Source organism: Taurulus bubalis, assembly GCF_910589615.1.
Source record: "Taurulus bubalis genome assembly, chromosome: 6".
Taxonomy (NCBI): Eukaryota; Metazoa; Chordata; class Actinopteri; order Perciformes; family Cottidae; genus Taurulus; species Taurulus bubalis.
Genome location: NC_136594.1, coordinates 11,194,468 through 11,212,923, shown reverse-complemented (window position 1 = coordinate 11,212,923; position 18,456 = coordinate 11,194,468). Strand labels below are relative to the sequence as shown.

General features: G+C 38.7%; 1 protein-coding gene across 1 annotated transcript in view; it reads left to right on the top strand.

The window, feature by feature from the left end:
- gstcd (glutathione S-transferase, C-terminal domain containing) overlaps positions 1-18,456 on the top strand; it is a gene marked incomplete at both ends in the record, with an annotated part of 47,144 nt that overhangs the window by 5,500 nt on the left and 23,188 nt on the right. The window contains one exon of the mRNA XM_079220026.1: positions 2,479-2,572. Coding sequence (XP_079076152.1) covers positions 2,479-2,572 — 94 coding nt within the window. The remainder of the gene's footprint in view (positions 1-2,478; positions 2,573-18,456) is intronic.

Sequence of the window (18,456 nt, the reverse complement as noted above, 5' to 3'; positions counted from 1 at the left end):
ACATGTGACACACGATCTCTCACTGCTGCTAACCAGAGGCACTAGGCTCATCCCGCGACTCTATCCACAATATAAATGGCTCATAAACTCTCCCTCTTTCTCACTTCAGTTAACACACACTGATGCATGCCAGTCAAACTGCCTGTGCAGTGAGCTGGAGAGGCGCTACCTGTGATCCAAATGTAAACAAAAGAGTATCCCCGCTACCAAAATTCAAAATCCAAGACTAAAACCCGCCTGCTGTCACTAACACATTGATTGACAGGTCTCTAAATACAGTTAGCCAAAAAATTAAATCAGTAAAAAATGGGGGTGGTCCAGAGAAGGAGGATTAGTGAGTTAACAGGATTAATATTAATCATGGAAAATCTTGCATTTTGTGTTGGCAAATCTAGTCTTTATTAATTAAATAGCCCAATATCACAAATAACAAATTTGACCCCAGGGGTGTTTAACAATCTGTACAGCATTCAGCTCCCTCTGTCCTTTTTGACCCTTGATTCGGATGGAAAAACTCTCCAAAAACAGCCTCACTACCTCCTCCCCACCATGTATCCTGAAAAGAGGACAGACTACACAAACAAACAAGAAGCAAAACTGAACCACATAATTCACACAGATAGGAGGAAGAGACAAATACACAGAGGGAGATGGAGAGACGTGAGGCAGAGTGTTAGCAGAATGAGGCTTACAGGGAAACTGGTGTGCTAGAAACTGGGATTACTGAAAGTATGCGTCTATCCCTGACCTCGGAAACTGAAACTAAACAGCTGTGTGGTTGGCTACTTACTCCTCACAGTCCTGGTTGGGCATGAGAGTTTGGCCATTGCTTGCAATTTAAGACTCATCTCTACCAGCTTGAATGTAGTGTCCACCTTAACTTCAGAACATGACTGATGCATTGTGAAAATGTGGCCTAGCTTATTATTTTTTGCACACAGATCTTTATTTGAGCTCTTTTCTTGCATCCACAGTATCTTTTTAAATGCTTTAATATATTTCAACGGCTTGTGTTCTTTCAGTTAAATCATTAACGATCATTTTAGACCGTGGCTGTTGACGCAATGTGTTGGATTAGTTTAAAACTGAATAATTAGTTTAAAGTTATTTTGGCTTGTCGATTGTTGTGAAAAGCCAGAAGCCACACCTTTTTAAAATAGTTTACTTTCTGAAATACCTCACATGATGCCCTCACCCAGTGACTAAAAACCTTCCAGGTTCAATGTAATACATATGCGACACTGTTAAAACGGTGCTGAAATAACTTGAGTCATTTTAAAGCTGTAATTATGCTCTTCTTGTATGGAAATGCATTATATATTGTTAAGTGTTCTTCATGTTTTTGCTCCTACTTTGAAGTAAATTAAGTGGATGAAATATTAGAAAAGAAAATGTTGATATAATACAATGTTACACACCACCACATAATTCAGCCCCAGGTTACTGTAGTCAACACACAAACAAGTTAGTAGTAGATCCAGCAAAAAATATTTTAAATAAAATAGTGTTTATACAGGGCTGTTGTTTTGTGTTGCATTACATCATGCAAGTGTTACTTTGTGTAGTTTTTCAGTTTATATATTGACGATATTTAACTGTATATACTTTGCTGTGACAGTAGGCCAGGGTAATTGGCTTTGACAGGAGCTATACTGACACAGATTGTGTGCAACACCATTGCACCTTAATAATACTGTCTTCTGTAGTATAGATAGTTTTTGGGGGTTTTGTTAGTTATCATGATATATGCATTGGCACAATCAGTTGTTGTAGTGATAACTAAATACACACATTTAACAAAAACATTATAACTATAATAAAAGACTTGAATAAGTCCTCACATTTCCAGAATTTAAACCCCCAAAAAAGCACGTTAATATTGTCAGAGACCACAATACCTTGGAAGTAAAACAACATATGGATGTCATTTTGCCTGCACCACACACCCCTTTTACACCTTAATCATAAGATGGTGTCATATTTATTAGGGTCCATGTAGACCTATTATTACAGAAGGAAGACCACTGATGTACAGCTGTTAGAAAAGATTTGTTTGTATTAAATAGTTTGTCATGATAAAGACTCTCTATCCATTTCCTGCCTTTTTTAGACTGTGCCAAAGCACAGGCTTATATTTGTAACCCTCTTACCTTCAAAGAGAGAGAATACAAAAAGAAAATGCTTTTAGGTGTGCACACTTCCCGTACTTGGCGTCCTCAATTTAAAAGCCTTTCTCCAGTATTTTGCTGAAGTGTATTGGCTGTGCAGATGTACAGTTGTGTTGTCTCTTGAGAAAATAATAAGTGCAGTAGCAGTGCCTTCCCTCAGGTATAGCCTCAGAATAGCATGAGCAAGGTAACAAAGGGGTTGTTTACTCTTTAAATCGCTTCATTACAACCATTTGGACCACAGCACCTCAAGGCTGTAGAGGGGTTTCTATGGTAACGTGTGTGTATTTGTGTGTGTTCCTCGATCAAGGGAAGTGGCATCGAGGCAGTGTTCGCCCCTCATCCTTGCCCTGCCTGGACCCTCCCATGGGACAGCTTACCAGCAGCTATCAACCCCACTGAAGGTAAAGTCAAATCTCTGCCTTCTGGCTTCCCCTTTTTGCTTTCTACATTTTCCTCTTGACCTTCTGCTCTCGCAATCTTTTCTGTGCTCTTTTGGCTTGTTCCCTTTTTGTTTTTTTGTTTTCTTGTTATTGTCTAAGCCTAACTCTTCCCCATCAGTGTTAAAACCTCTTCCTCTCATTCTACCTCCTCACTCTCTAAATCTGTATGCCTCTACATCGCACCTACGCTCTCTTTCTTTCACCTTGTTGCTTGGTGGAAGTCTAAACGAAGTGCTAATGTTACTATACATGAGGTAAGAGTGAGGAATTCACATAAATATTTCCATAAAACCTTCCCGTACTATTGTCGCCTGGGGATTTTCAGTGACACCTTTATGCCAGTAAAAAGAAAAATATTAGCCACTGACACTTGCAGAGTCTTGTGTTGAGCCTCAGCTGGATGTTGTTCCCCATGAGGCCCCCTAATACATTTTAAAGTGCTTATCTTGATGTGTTATCCTCCGTATTTTGTGTAGCGAAAGTGTGAAATAGGTCTTCGACTTAAACAGACTCAACACAGCGGAATACCACAAAAACATGCGCACACTGAAGGCTCGAATAACTATTGTGGAACTTGTGCCGACGCCTTTGTGGTTACTGATTGCCGTGAGAGCAGTATCTAATAGGCGATGGATGAGTTGATGATTGCTGCCCCAGGTGGCTCTGGTGGAGCAGAGAGAAGAAATCTCAATGTTTCTCCGTCTCCCTTTCTCTTGCCTGCATTGTTTTTCGTCTTATTAGTGAGACGCCTGCGTCGGTAGCGACGCTAAATGGGATGAATGCATGTGTTGGAGCAGCAGTAATATATCAGTGTTATTGTTTGTAAGAAAATGGAGGGGTTCATAAAGACAAGCATTTATACATAATAATAGTAGCATATTTACATGTTTGATTTTCTCTTCATCGTGTTATGCCTTCATTTCTTGCACACTGTCTTTTTCCAATTTAACAAGCAGACGTTCACGCTCATCGCTTATTCCTCCACTTATCAGAGAACAGGAAATTGGAGCTGGAGAGGTATTTCATTATCAAGATATCCATGTGTATGGCACTGAGTTCAGCTTCCTGCCTCTCGGCTCTTGTGTTTATGCAGACCTAGATCACACTTCATTACCCCCTGTAGTGTCATGTAAATTAACCTCTGTATAACTTTCCAACTAAACAAGAAGAATTGTTTTTTCGGTAAACACACTCTTTATTTCTATAGTACTTTTATGACACTTGATCACAGTGCGCTTCACAAAATAATGAATGGGAATAGGTAAACAGAGAGAATATAGTGACATGGCTTCCGTGTGCTATCTTGTTATTATTTACTTATTTGCTCACTGAAATCATTAATTTGCAGACCGTTTCTTACTTCTTTTGCTTTAACTAATAGAGCTGCAATGATTCAAAAAGTTGATTACCAACTATTATGGTAATCGATTCATTGTTTTTGTCATTTTAAAAGCAGAAGAGCAGAACATTCACTGGTTCCAGTTTCTTAAATGTGTGGATTCGATGCTTTTCTTTGTCATAAATTATATTTAACTGAATATCTTTTGGGTTTTGGACTTTAACAGGAATTCTTCATAATTTCCTGACATTTTATTGGCAATTTTTATTTAATCTGTGAAGTCACTGGCAGATTAATCAATAATTCAAGCAGCCCTAAAAAATAATAATACTACATTGGTATGTATTTATTGATTTAATTTTATAAAACATCATTCACCACAAAACATTTTTTGTATGCAAGCCCTTTTCCGGAGGTGTGAAAATAAAAAATGCATCAATCCAGTATGACCTTCATTCAAAAGCTTTAATTGGTTAATGACTTGATTAATAAATGGGGCTACATATACAATAAAGTCAGCAATATGAGGACAGACGCATTCTTTAAAAACTCTTGCCTTGTCTGTATATATATGAAAGTATTGCCCTTTTTGTATTGTTGTAAAATGAACGCAAATGAATCAATGTGGATGAAAACAGCCTCAAACCCAAAAGTAGTATTGTTAGTATAGTCGTTGTGGTAATGTATTTTAACGAAAAGCCTGAACTTTAACCTGATAGTCACCGTTTTAAAATTCCAACTGCTGCATGAGTCAACTCAATAAAAAAACATCCTCATTGTACTATTTTTTTTGACTGCATTGTACAAGCTGTAATTCTTACAACCATTTGTAGCCTATTCATGTATTCCCACTGTACAAACGAATAATCTGTTTATATCCCCAAAACCCCACTGACATTTTAACAGAAGTGCTCTTGATGATGTGGGCAGCGTATCTATTTTGAGAATGAGAGAGACTATGGTACATTTTAGCTGGCCCACTTTTGTCGGCACTCTGCATGATAAACGGCACTGTTGAGATCTCCTTCTGCAGGATTAGGTTTGTAGGTAGGCAGCCTCTGTGTTTCAGCGCTGTGTAATTAAAGAGGAGCAAAGACTGACAATTTGTACTGAACCCCAGCGAGTGGGCTTTCCCATCTATCTACCTTCAGTATATATACAAATGACTGCACACGTGCACACACGAACAGAGAAGATGTCCCCTTACATGTAAATCAATATTTCCATATGTAAAAAAACTAATATGACAAACAAGTATTTGAAAGCCGTCTCATTCTATGTATTTGCTTACCATTTTTATATAAGTGCATATACACTATTTGGATGGTTTGGTTTTTGCTCTGTACATAGACTGAGTGTAAGAAGTAGACGTAGTCACCGTAGCGTCACCCCGTGGTTTATGCGCTGCCGTTTTAAGGGCCTTGTGTTCGAAATTTTTTGCCGTCACCCTCCTGATTCTTTTGCAACCAGAAGTAAAGAGGGTAGAGCCAAGTATGACCGAACGCTAAAAAGTTTTTTAGGTGACCAAAAACATTGCAATTAACTTCCATGTGCTGAAAAGACACTGAAAGGGTTAAAGTTGAAAGACAAAAACACGAAAAACTTTTTTTGCAACCAGAGGAGTCGTCCCCTGATGGCCATTAGAAAGAATACAATTTTAGGGTACTTTTCAGACCCGGGGTTGCTGCCTGAATCCAAAGCATTGGCTGTATTGTGAAACAATGACAAGGAGGTTAAAGTGCTGACTTTTAGCTTTAATTTGACTGTTCACATTCAATGAAGCGTTTCGAAATTCAAGCCCTTTTTATCCATATTCTGAAGGCTAAAATAGGCTACAATTTGCACAGCCAATATGGACGTGAACGCATCCAAACGCTCTTGAATCTGAAAGTCGCCATCTGATCTGTTTTGCTGGTAGTGAACCAAACAATTGAGACTATCACTGTCTTGTATTTGTATGACTCCACTGTTGTTTTCAGACGTATTGTTAATATCTACTTCCACAAAACGGATGAAAGCTAATCACACATTGACCCATTCATTGGCAACACGTCCCACACACTTATGCTCAGGTATATTCAGTGTAGAGGAACAAAGGGACCTCTGTGCGTGGGAGTTGTTTATGTTTTTGCCCCCTCCGTCTGCAGACGCACACACACAGCCATGTGAATACAGGGGCCATTGTATGGAGCAGTCAACGTCCTGTCTGCAGCGCTTCACTTAATAAAGGGAGGAGGGGAGGCAGCGAGAAAAAGCGGGTTAGATTGATTGAGTGTGTGACAGTGGGAGATTGAGATAGGAGTGAGACAGCCTGAAGAGAGACAAGGGTTATCAGGAGAAAACAAGGCAGGGGAAGAGAGGTGAATCAGACAATGGGGCATAAAAAGGGAGGGCGGGTGTGGAAACTGCATAGTTGTCGTGCTTGAGACCTGCTGCTGTTCGGTCCTCCAGGGTTGTTTTGGTACAAGGAGATGAGATGAGTTCACATGTCTTTTTCTTAGGTTACAACAGTATGACAGAAGTTGAACTGCTGGAGTGAAAACTGGCTCAATTTGTCCCTGGCTCCCTTCTTCGACTACAGCAGAGATGGGATTGAGATTTCACAAAGTCTACACTAAACTGGTGTGTTTGGTAGAAGAACATGCTGAATAATTAGTTTGATATCTTATGAAAGTAAGAAGAAAGAAAGTATCCTTTATTAATCCCCTTGGGGAAACTCTTCTCTGCATTTGACCCATCCCTGGATAGGGAGCAGTGGGCAGCCCTGAGAGGTGCAACATCTTAATGCAACATCTTAACATCTTAACATAAAATCCCTGTGTAAACCAGGCAACCAGCGGAGACTCTAGTAAGTTATGCAAGGCAAGTTTATTTGTATAGCACATTTCAACAAGGCGATTCACATAAAAGCATCAAAACATAATGCAGAAGAACAAGATTTAGAAACAATTAAGAAAATGTATGAAATCATTAAAAACAGTCAAAAAGCTAAAAGAAATTACGTACATAAACGTTGCAGTGCAGTTTAAGAAATACAATGCAGTAGTGAGATGCAGAAATTGATAAATAGCCCAGCACATGACCCCTTTAGACACCACAATGTTTTTATATTTAGTTAGTTTTTTGGACAGATTTAACAACAAGATATGAATTGGTGAGTATTCGAGGTGTGGGTAGATGTTGTTACCCTTGGATCTACCTACAACAGATTTAATTAAGAATAAATCAATCAAAATATTGCTTTTTACTATTGCAATTTTCTATTATTACTATTTAGCATATTGTCTTGGCTGTCATGTGATACTCAATCAATTGTATAGTAGTGTGCAGTATTAATAGTAGTAACACAAACTGTTTGCATACATAATAATACAACTGGATCAACATTTGAAATGATATTGGCCTTGAAGTGCAAGAAGGATAATTTCTTACGGTGTTTTCTTCTCATCCAAACTGCAAAATCCAAACACAAAGATGATCAAATAGGCGTATTATCAACATAGGCTTCTTACAGTGGCCACTACTGAAAACATTGCACTTAAATTAGGATGCTGTGACAACGTGGAGCGGCGGCTGAGAATAGCTGGTCTACTTTACAGGTCAGTCCACTGAAAGTGAGCCTGGGCTGAAGTTGCTGCTATCTTTGGGGCTAACCCCGTTCACTTTGATCAGCAATGTACATTAACTCAGCGTGGGTCTTGAGGAGTTGCAGCATTTATTCACCAACGAATAGCTTTAACTGTACAAACGCTGCACTGCTACGGTCACAACTATAACGTTACTGCGAACTTCATACTCAGCGTCACACAAACAGTCCCTCTTTCTCTCGCTCTCAATTAATTTCAAAGAAGCTTGATTTGCATGCATGTTCAAGTTACGTAATTGCCAAAGCTAAATGACATATTACTGAGTAATACATTCATTCTCTCTCACCCCACTTCATCTCCATAATTTACTCGACGAGGGAAAAATGTCCTCACATTTGGCAACTGGGCAGTGTTCATTTTGGACTCTGATTTGGACAGCTGTTTGCTCCTGTTTCCAGCTGGCTGTAGTTTCATATTTACCGTGCAGATATGACAGTGGTATCGATCTACTCCTCTAACTCTTGGCAAGAAAGCAAATGAGCATATTTCTAAAAATGTTTAACTATTCTTTAAACATCAAATTTCCATCTGAAGAGTCTCTCAAAAGGGGTATATTTAGAAATCTAGCTATATTTCTTTGTTTTTTTTATGCTATACATTGTATGTTATAGTGTCAATTTTTTTTTTTCTTTCACGCTTTACTGTTCTGGCTCTCTTCTTAAACCTACAATACCTGATTGTTTTTGCCACTTGTGGGCAGCGGAAATAAGCTGTAAACAACATGTTATTGTGTTTTAAGTACTTGATGGAAGATGCTAAAGTGCTTACTTCAACTTTCCTTTCTGTCATGACATCCTTCTGCCTCATCATCTTTGTTTGTAGTTGAAATCCCTGTAGAAATGTTACCCCACACATTTTCAACACATTGTGGTTTTCTACGCTGTGCACAAGTCTAATAAGTAGTTAAACATCTGTCATGTTTAGCTTCCAGATACCCCTCAAATGCTAACCATATTGCTACAGGAATAGGGAGACCTGTCTGTAAGATGCATCAAAGATAGAATATCAATCCAAAAACAACTTTCAAATATGTTATTATGTAGATGGAAATGTACTGCCCCACCTCCTATGTTTATCTTCTTTTTTTCTCTGACTTTGATTTAAATGATGTTCAATGTGCTCTAATACAGTGACATTTAATCTACTCTTAAATCCATTTGGCTGCCTGTAATGGATGTGATTTCCCCTCCAGCACATAATCTCACTGAAATTTAGGGAAAGATAATTAGCTAGATGAAGTACAGATTTATGAATATCCCGTTTAATTTTCTTAATTTTCTTCACAGTTTCTCTCAGCTGACCTTTACTAGTAGTGCATTATAATTAACTTTAAATAAAGGAACATTGCAAAGATGTCATCTTCCCACTCATTGAGAGTTGTTTCTTTCAGATGATCATGTTACACCATCCATCACATTTCATTGATGGCAAGGTATTTGTAGAAATATTTCTCTTTTATAGGTTATATTCTGAGTAGTGCATGGCTGTTTTCATAAGAGATCAGATCCAATGAGAAAATCATTAGGCTATGTTGTATTAAATGTGTTTTTCCGGATCAAATGATAATGTGATCTGCAGTTCCCATCAGCTCTGTGGAGCTTTTAAGCTGATGAACATAGTGGAACATTTAGCAGCTTAAGAGCCAGATATTTCCCTCTGGAGTTGCTGGAGACAAAATCAGAGCTAAAAGGAGAGCAAATATTTGAATAATTTGCCAGGTGGCCAAAAACACGACTTCAAATGAATTCTAATGTTGTTTTGTGTCTGGTGGGCAACTGTTTGCACCAATCTGAATCCAGCCTTCATCTTTGGTGATGAACTTTCAGTAGTGAATGAGGGATAAGATTAGATTTCATCTCTTGGATCCAAAGTTAACCACACATTGACCACATAATTCCCATATAATTCAAGAAAAAATTTAAATGTGGTTGATTGAAAATATTTGAGATTTAACTGGGTCTGAACCAAATACATTTCCCTGTCTTATCCATGCAGGTTGTGCACAACTCCTCATTCATTCATCTGACTTGAGGTCTGTTTACAACACTGTTTTTTCCTGTCCAGCTGTCAGGCTGAATGGAGCTCTGCTGAGAAGCACAGCAGGCTTCGTCACAGATCGGTTTAACTGCTTAGTCCAGAGACTATGTTGAGTGAGTCTCTCCCCCTTTCTCCCTATGTGTTCTTTTAAAAATGCATTTTTTGGGGGGTTTATGAACTCAAAACAAGTGATACGGGCAAAGTCGAGGCAAGATTAAAAAAAAAAAAAAAGAAAGTCTGCCTGCTGTCAGATTCTTGTCAAAAGGCGCTTTCCATCCTTAAGCTTCTGTCAGACAAATGTCAAGGGTAATCTAGATGGAAGATAGTCAGTTGATTTTCACCTCAACCACTTTCTATGAACACAGCTTCTATTTATACTAGTTTTTGTTGACGTAAGCCAGAGCCTTGTCAACTTAAAAAAAATTCAACTCTCCCACTACGAATGATTGTAATGACTAAAATATTCCACCTGAGTGTGTCTCGTAGAATGTTTGATCTGGGAATCTTAGCATTGCAAAGGAATTAGTAGGAATTGCAAAAGTTCTTGAAGAGCAAATGTGCCAGACGAGCCTTGAACTCCTTTCACACGTGTCGTTGAGACAGGACAAAACAAAAGTATCGGTATCGACAAATTCCCCTCATGGTGATGCGAGGTGAAAATTCAATGTACTACAAATTTAATAAAATTTGTACTGAAGTGGTAGAATGTTGGCACCAAATTTCTTGGCAATCTTTTCACATAGTTGTCTATGTTTTAATGTCTGGTAACCATGAATGTTTGTGCCAAATGTTGTGTCCAGTAGATGTTGAGATATTTCACTGGATAAGTAAAGACTTTGACCTGCTTGTCAGGGGAACTCCAAGATCAGTAGGCTTCATCTTCTGAGGGCAATCAATGTTTGTGCAATATTTTACAACAATTCCTGCAATAATTGTGGAGATATTTCTGGCTGTGGTGGGCCGATCGTCCGACAGCCCGCCTCGAGCGACTCAGCTATCAGGGCTCAAAGCTGCTTGTGTTCAAGGAGAGGTGTGTGTTTTGCACGTACGGCTGTCAGTGTATGTGTAATTGTGCAAGGTAAATTGCCTATTATTCAAACCAGAGATCATAGATCTCTTTTGGCGAGCATATGTTAATAACACAAACACATAGATGTGATTTGATGAAAATGTTGTTATTGAACATTAGTGGGGATATCAGTTTATACGTCGTGCTGGCATTTGGTTATCACCTCAGTCCCTTGGGCTTACAGCTCTAAACAACAGGCTCTGGCGCCCAAATAACTCCTCTCATTCTCAATTAATTGAACTCATTAGAGCCTTTAAATTGGAGATTTAAAGATACGCAGTAAACATGGGACCAAGCACAACAGACAGCCAGCTTTGTTACTCCCAATTAGAGGGATAATTGGCACTTTATTTCTACAATTCAAGTTCAAACACATCTAGACTCCCTGGAGGTGTAGTGCAGAGTTTCACTATTTGCAGCGATGTTTGAGTTGTGCCTATTTAAATGCAGAGCCACTGGCTGCCTCCATGATGAGCTCCCTGCAAATGTCATATCATGAATATTCATTTGTCTCCTTAGTTTTGTTTTGTTCAATAATCTCTGGTGAGGCATTGCAGAGTGGGGTAAGGAGCAGGGAGAAAATGTGCCTAACCCAAGCCTGCTTTCAGCGGGGTTTTGGATTACATAGTGTTTCTTATGCCGTTTCACTAGACTCATAATTAATTACTGATTAGTGTTTTCAGCCCTGAGCAGAATGTAGAAGTAAATCTTCTCTTTTCTGCTTTTCCTTTGGAGCACAGTCTAACACGCTTTGTCTATTGAAATATTATGTATTTCTGATGTAGAGATGACATTTGAGGGAAGATTGTATGCAATTCCTTTTTTGTAGTCTTCTAGTTGTTGATGCTTTTTGACTTTTGCCTTCATAGAGATGTGCTTTTTGGTTTTACTCGGACAGGATGATGAATGCAGTTTTCTCTTTCTTCAGAAGACGCATAGTATCACCTCTGTTGGAAAGTATCAAGGTACATTAACACAGTATCAAAGTATATTAACACAAGTGCTTTACATAAGGGGGTGGCTCTGATTGTATAGACATCTATGAGATGACGCTTGTATACGAAGCTTAACTGATAAATAAAACTAAATATTGAGACAAAAGTTTCACATTAATAAAACAAGTAAACTTGGTCAGGCTGACTTCCTAATATTTTTTAAATTGGTAACAAACTACAGATGCTCATATTTTTACTCAAAGACTGCAGCTCAGTTGCATTACATAAATGTGAAGTGGTATTTAGAGACATCGTTAATACACATCAGTTCCGTTTGTTTTATATTTTCTTTTACAGCTCCTGTATGGTTATCTTCTTGTTTTTCTTTTCACCATTTCTCTGCACGAGTTTACTTATCTTTATTTTGTCTCTCTTTCTTCTTCTTTGCCGACCTGCCCTGCATTCTCATTACATCTTTAACCTCTCGCCCCTTTTTACTTTCTCCCCCTCAACCTCAGTCCATAAACACTGCTTTGACGCAGACATATTTTGTATTCATTTTCACAGACTCCTGACAACACAATTAAAGCACTTTGCCATTCCCCCACACTACATCTACCGCTTTTGCATTTGTTCTTCTCCCCATCCCTAAGGAATAATATCCTATTGAAATTCCTCTTTTTCTCAGCATAGGCAAAAAGAAAGGCTCAAGGCTTATAATTATGTTCTGTTTCTGGTGAACACTGTAATAGATTACGTGTCATATTTGGTATCAGTTTCTACTGTGAGATGTGCTCCTGCTGCGGTAGGGACCTCCCCCTGTGCCCGCATCTAATTTGGCTCAAAGGAAGGTTGTGTATGGATTTTGGCGTGTGTGTCTCAGTTTTCTGTGTTCAGCGTTTTGTCGTTGAAGATGTTTTCCTTCATGTTTTGCACACCTGCATGGTGTTGGTTTACTGCTATAGGGGGGAGTTGTCATTATGTGTGTGTGTTTGGTCTGTTTCTGCATCTGCAGAGCGTTTCACAATAAATATAAATCACCTACGTAGCAGGGGCCTCCATAGCTCTACATGTTTTACATTCTGGTAACTAAAAAGATTAACAAGGTCAACAGGTGCTTTGGGAAAAAACCTATGGTCGACAATACAGAGCAAAAAAACTCCCACACACTGTCTTCTCTACCTGAATGAAGAGATATTTTGAGCACATAAACCTTCTACAGGGCACAGAAACGTTGTCACTAAATATCTCTGAATGCAGGTGAAGCAGACGGTGTGCGGGAGGCTTTTAGTTCTACATTCTGGGAGCTATAATGGCTTTTAGATAACCAATGGACCCTACGCTATGTCCCGTCCTCGAACGCAGCATAGCAACTAATTAACCGACTTCCAACCAGATTTCAAGCTATTGATGGCCAAACTTTGTGTTACAGTGATACTCCTCTAGCGCTAACATTAGCAGAGTACGAGAGCACATATTGAACTACTGTTAGCACTTTTTAAGGTATTCTTTATAATGATTGTAACAATGAACAAAGAAGACCTACCCAGCTGCACAGGAACATTGTTGTTCCTTAATTTCATTGTCTTTGGTTTCGTGATGGTTCACTTTTACACTGTGATCTGTAGCCTTTAGCTTCTATCATAAGTAATCACACTGTGGGCTCCATTGTAACAAAGCTCTGACAGCTTGACTGAGTAGAAGCGGGGGTCGAGGGTGAACGAAGAGTCAATTGTGGCTTGTGAAATGTGGACAATAGCTTCCATAACGTGTTTATTTATTTTCTTTTTGGTATGAAGGTGGCTTAGTCAGACAGGATAACGTTTTTATCTGAATCCTGCTCTAATTATGCAAAGAGCACATGTGTTGGCGGCCAATCTGTAATCCCATGAATCTCGTCCTACTTTCTTGAATGAGAGAGAGAGAGAGAGAGAGAGAGAGGTGGAAGAGTTCCTTTCAAACACCAGGAGCCTTCCTCTGCAGTGACAATACAAACTTACGCATAGAGCAGAAGTGAGAATCCCTTTATTTCTATTAATAGAGGGACCCAGAAGGAGCAGGGACTCCAGCTGCCTGGAGTCCAGCCAGTCTTTATTTATCCTTGAGTTAGCACTACGAGGCTCGGGCTAAAAGCCATACTGGCTGGAAGATTTTACAAAGGTGGCAGGCCAAGAAACGTCGACACGGCCCTCCACAGATGCCAGCGTTGTGCCACTTACTCCCTGACTTTGACAGTTCCGGCAGAGTACAGAGAGCAAAGGATGCAGGGGAAGAGTGCACTGAATAAGAAACGGACTACTCGGTTTGCAAGAGCAATAGTGGGGGAAGGTTTTCAGGAAAGAACAGCTGAAATAAAGTATTTTGTAGACTTTATTTTTAGAATGTGTATTTCATTCATACTGTTTAAAGTATTTTTTATACATTGAACTTAGTGCTGAATAAGACGGTAGACCATAATGGAACTTTTTGCTCCTTCTTATTAATTAAAATTGTGCGTCAGTTCAAAAGAATTAATTTGATGATGCCTATTCTGTTGTGCATAAAAATCTTGCACTTGCAGAATCCCCATCTCAGCAAATGACAATGCATAAGTAATTAATAATTTTTGCATATAAGTCAAGTCAGTGGTGCAAAGGGCCTCTTTTTGGTGTTTTAAAGTAGATGTGACTTGATCATTTGATGGCCATCCTCAACTGTTCATACCTAGAAGTTTGCGTGCTGTACTTACTCCAAAGATCTTTTTCCAAACCCAGCAAGACATTCACTCCCCAACAATGTACAAGCTATGAACAAATACATCTTTAAAATAACAAATATGAATGACAAAATTCCCATTAGACGTTCAGGGGAAGTCTTTTTTTACATTGCTTTCCATTCATATCTAGTTTTTTTTCTAATTATTATTTAAATACAATAAAACAATATTTTTAAATAAGAAATCACTAAACGTTTTAACTCTAACATTTGTTCTCTTGCTGATGGACACACACAATATTGCATCCAGTTGACATGTTGTGTCTCACCTACACCAAAATGTATTTTCTCATGCTCCATTTCATTGCAGCCCAATATTTTGGGCTATGCCTAGACTGAAAGCGCCAGTAAGCATGTGAACATGTCCATGAATGCAGACACCCAATGTAATACAATCATATTAATGTGCTTGTCAGTTTTGGAGGATATCTGGTACTTTAAGGTGCAATCAATGAGTGCTAAAACTGGGTAGTACTTGCAGTACTCTTGATAACAGATCACGCAATCTAGTGTTGACGTTTGCCAGATGGACAAATATTTGATGACGCATCTGTCCAGGGTCCTTACCTCAGGATGAGATTGATCTTTTTCCCAGTTGGTCAGTTGGGAAGCTTTTCCAGTGGTTCTTTACAGGTTTCAGGGTAACATGAGGAAAGTACAACTTCACTATTAACGAAAAGGAAGGAATATCCTTTTTTTTTTAGACACTTTTTCTTTGCTCACCTCGAAGCCTACGCCAGAACGGGGCGATTCCAAACTCCCCGAGTTTGAAGCAGAGAAGTGTAGATGTTGCTTTGCCACGTCCACTACAAATAGTGCAGTGAACATTATTCAGGAGACGGACTGCAAGTCAACATTTAGCCAACACTGTGAATGGTAGCCAAAAAGAAAGAAATGGCTCTACTGTATCTGCAAAGCAGGGGCCAATATGAACATCTCATTGTGCGACAGCCAAAACATCTTGATACATTTTAAGATGAATTGAAATGGCAAAGCATGTGTTATTGAGGTTTCTTAAGCCACCTTTTAGAAAAATATTTTAAATTCATAGTTTTCCATTGAAAATATTTAGATTTCAGATATGCCACTATAATTGCCAACAAATACTCTTTGATGAGAAAACCTGTTTTGTTGCCATGATAACCGAGAGGGTTGGAGAGGTTCCCCGTTGTGCTTGTTGTTGGTTGTTTTGACAAGTCCAGTGAAATTAGACAATGTGAAAAGGCAGAGGGTCTCCATTTAGACTCTTTGGCACGTTACAACTCAAACCATATTGGCTGAGGGGGAACACTTCATTTTACGGGTCTGTCCAAAGAGTGTCTTTTAATAATCTCTTGACATTAGTTTTTATTCCCTGAACAGAACTACATTGTTTCATACTAATTATGGGGAAAATAGACAACATCTTTGAACAGGAAAAGAACAGGAAACTAAAAACTAAATTGAATTAATAAAGTAAGTGTCCTGCTAACCAAACACTATCTTCTGTGCTCATTAAAATGGTTAAGATTCCTGGAATAAACAATGTTATCTGATACTATCAGTTCCTTTAAAGGAAATTATAGGAAACTATGGGATCGGGAAATAAAGGGTTATGCCAGCATTTTCTTTTTGATTTACTCATCAATGTGTGCCTATCCAAAGCTGAAAGATGTTCTTTTTAACAGATTTCTTTGATTGACAATCAATCAAAAAGTCTCAATGGATCAACTCAACACTGGCACGAAATACAGAAACAAATTTGAATCTTTGAATTTGAGACATTGTGACCAGCTGAATTGATCATCAAAATTGACATTTATAGAATGTCTTTTGACGAATAAATTGGTTCACAAATATTTTGAACCATACCAGCATTGATTCAGATTTTCATCGTGATGGTTTGTGTGAAACGTGTTGATGTGATGCTCTGTGCATGTGTAAAGGCAGTCCTGGGATGTATTTGGAAGAGCAAAACAGATGCTCAGTTTGGTTGTTGCTTGTTTTTGCAACAAAACCATGCAGACAAATTAGGGATGTGCTCTAACCTGTACGAGGGACCTGAGAGGTCCATAATTATGCAGACCTCTCGCCTCCAGCTTCGTCTGGTCATGTTTTGACAGACATTCCAAAGCCGCTGAAGGATGTGGAGTGAGAGGTTTTTTCCTCTTGTGTTTGTCTTCATTAGCTTTCGTTTTTCTTGTCATCACAGTCTTACGCAAACACATTGAAACATTTCAGCGACTGCTGCTGTGAAAGCAGACTCTTTTGTTTCTTCTGAGCTTGTCAACAATTGGAGCTTTGAGAATTGTGACTGTTTTTTTATTTATTTATTATGTTTAGCTGCTCTGTGTTTGGCTGTGTAACCTCACAACATTCTAAATACTTTGCAGCACAATTGCAGTTATCTTGTGTGGTATTGCAGCTTTCAGGAACGTTCCTCAGAATAGTTACTCTGCCAGAATAGGACTATGAATTTAGATTTCTCTCCGGTTTTTAATTACGGTCAACATTCTGAAGAGATGACCCAAAGTTAATATCGTCACGCTTCGGTCTGCAGTTTTCCACAATGAAGAACAGAACTTTTCTACACCCGTGCACACACTTTTAAGTTGCCAACAAGCCATTTATCATTTGAAATTATGGCAACAACATTGCAAGATGCCTGCAGTAGTCAATGCCAAGGTAGAACTAAAACACTGCCAACTAGATATTGTAGCCATTCCTGAAAGCAGAAGTGCATGCCAGAGCCTTGTCACATAGAAAATATGTTGAAGGTACCTTAAACTCTACGGAACTGTAATGGATCACGTTGTGTCCCTCTACATAAATTAATGTCATGCAACGCAAATCCATCACTGAAGAGATCATAATTTCATTTGATTGAAAACAATTTTTCTTTCTGTACTTTCACATCGAGTAGCAAGTGCACACGCCAACAATCTCCAAAGAGTTGATGGAAAACCATAAACATTTATTTACAGCTCTCTGGTCTATTCTGTTTTGTTTTGAAGGTATTCAAAGATTACGTTTCAAAAATGTTCTACTTAAAAGAACCTTGAATAGTTAACTGATTATCAGGGTCATATTGTAGAATTTATTAATTTAAAAAAGTGTAAAGATTTATTTTTCATAGGGAAAGTCCCGATTGTATGATGTACGTTTTTTTTAATTTTTTTTTTTACCTGTTTTTATAAGACATAATATGTGGAATTTTTTTAAGCCTTTATCTGCATTTGTCAAGATCTTAGTAATCCATTATACCTGTGTTACTGTGCTCCAGGCAGTTTGTTTATCCAGTGGTAAGGGGCACTCCTTCGCTCTTTATTTTGTTTGCTCAGTTTACTCCTGCAGAGCCTGTGTGTGCAGTTAACAGCACTTAGGGGACTAGCATTTTCCACTCTTCCAGCCACATAAAGGAAATAAAGCATGCTCTCTCACACCAGGCAGTTTACCAGGAGTTGCGGTTGCATTAGCCGGCCTTTAATTTGGCACGTGGCAAATTCACATACTGTTGTCAAAGTATGCTTCAATTCAGCAGTAACAAAAACACTGTCGGGTCCCAACAGGTTATATTTTAAAGCCACTTTGCTTTTTTAATCTCTTCAGTCCTGCTAAGAGCTCCCACACCACCCTTGCACTTGTTTTTATGAGACACTGCATTGTTCTGAACAGCTGCCAAGATGACAAAAGATTGTTTTTGCTCCTCGGAAGGACTAAGACAGCCTAACGTATCCAATGTGAACTGACACACTGGTACATTCATGATTACTTGATCAGGATCCAGGCATTTAAACATGAGATGATTAGATGAGCTGCATATAATGACCTCCCTGTTTCTACTTTACCTCACTGAACACTCGTACACATAGCGTGCCCCTGTGCTTTTATGAGCAAATGTATCAGGATTGCTTGAATACGGCCTGATTGTGTACAACCCAAAATTGTTGCGTCATTCCATTTATTACGACATACACGTTAACATGTATGAAACTGAATGCAAAGGTTTTGTCTTGCTTACTCCAATGCAAAAAGTACACAAGTCTACTTTCCCACTGGTGACCCTTCTCAAAGTTTCTTTTTGA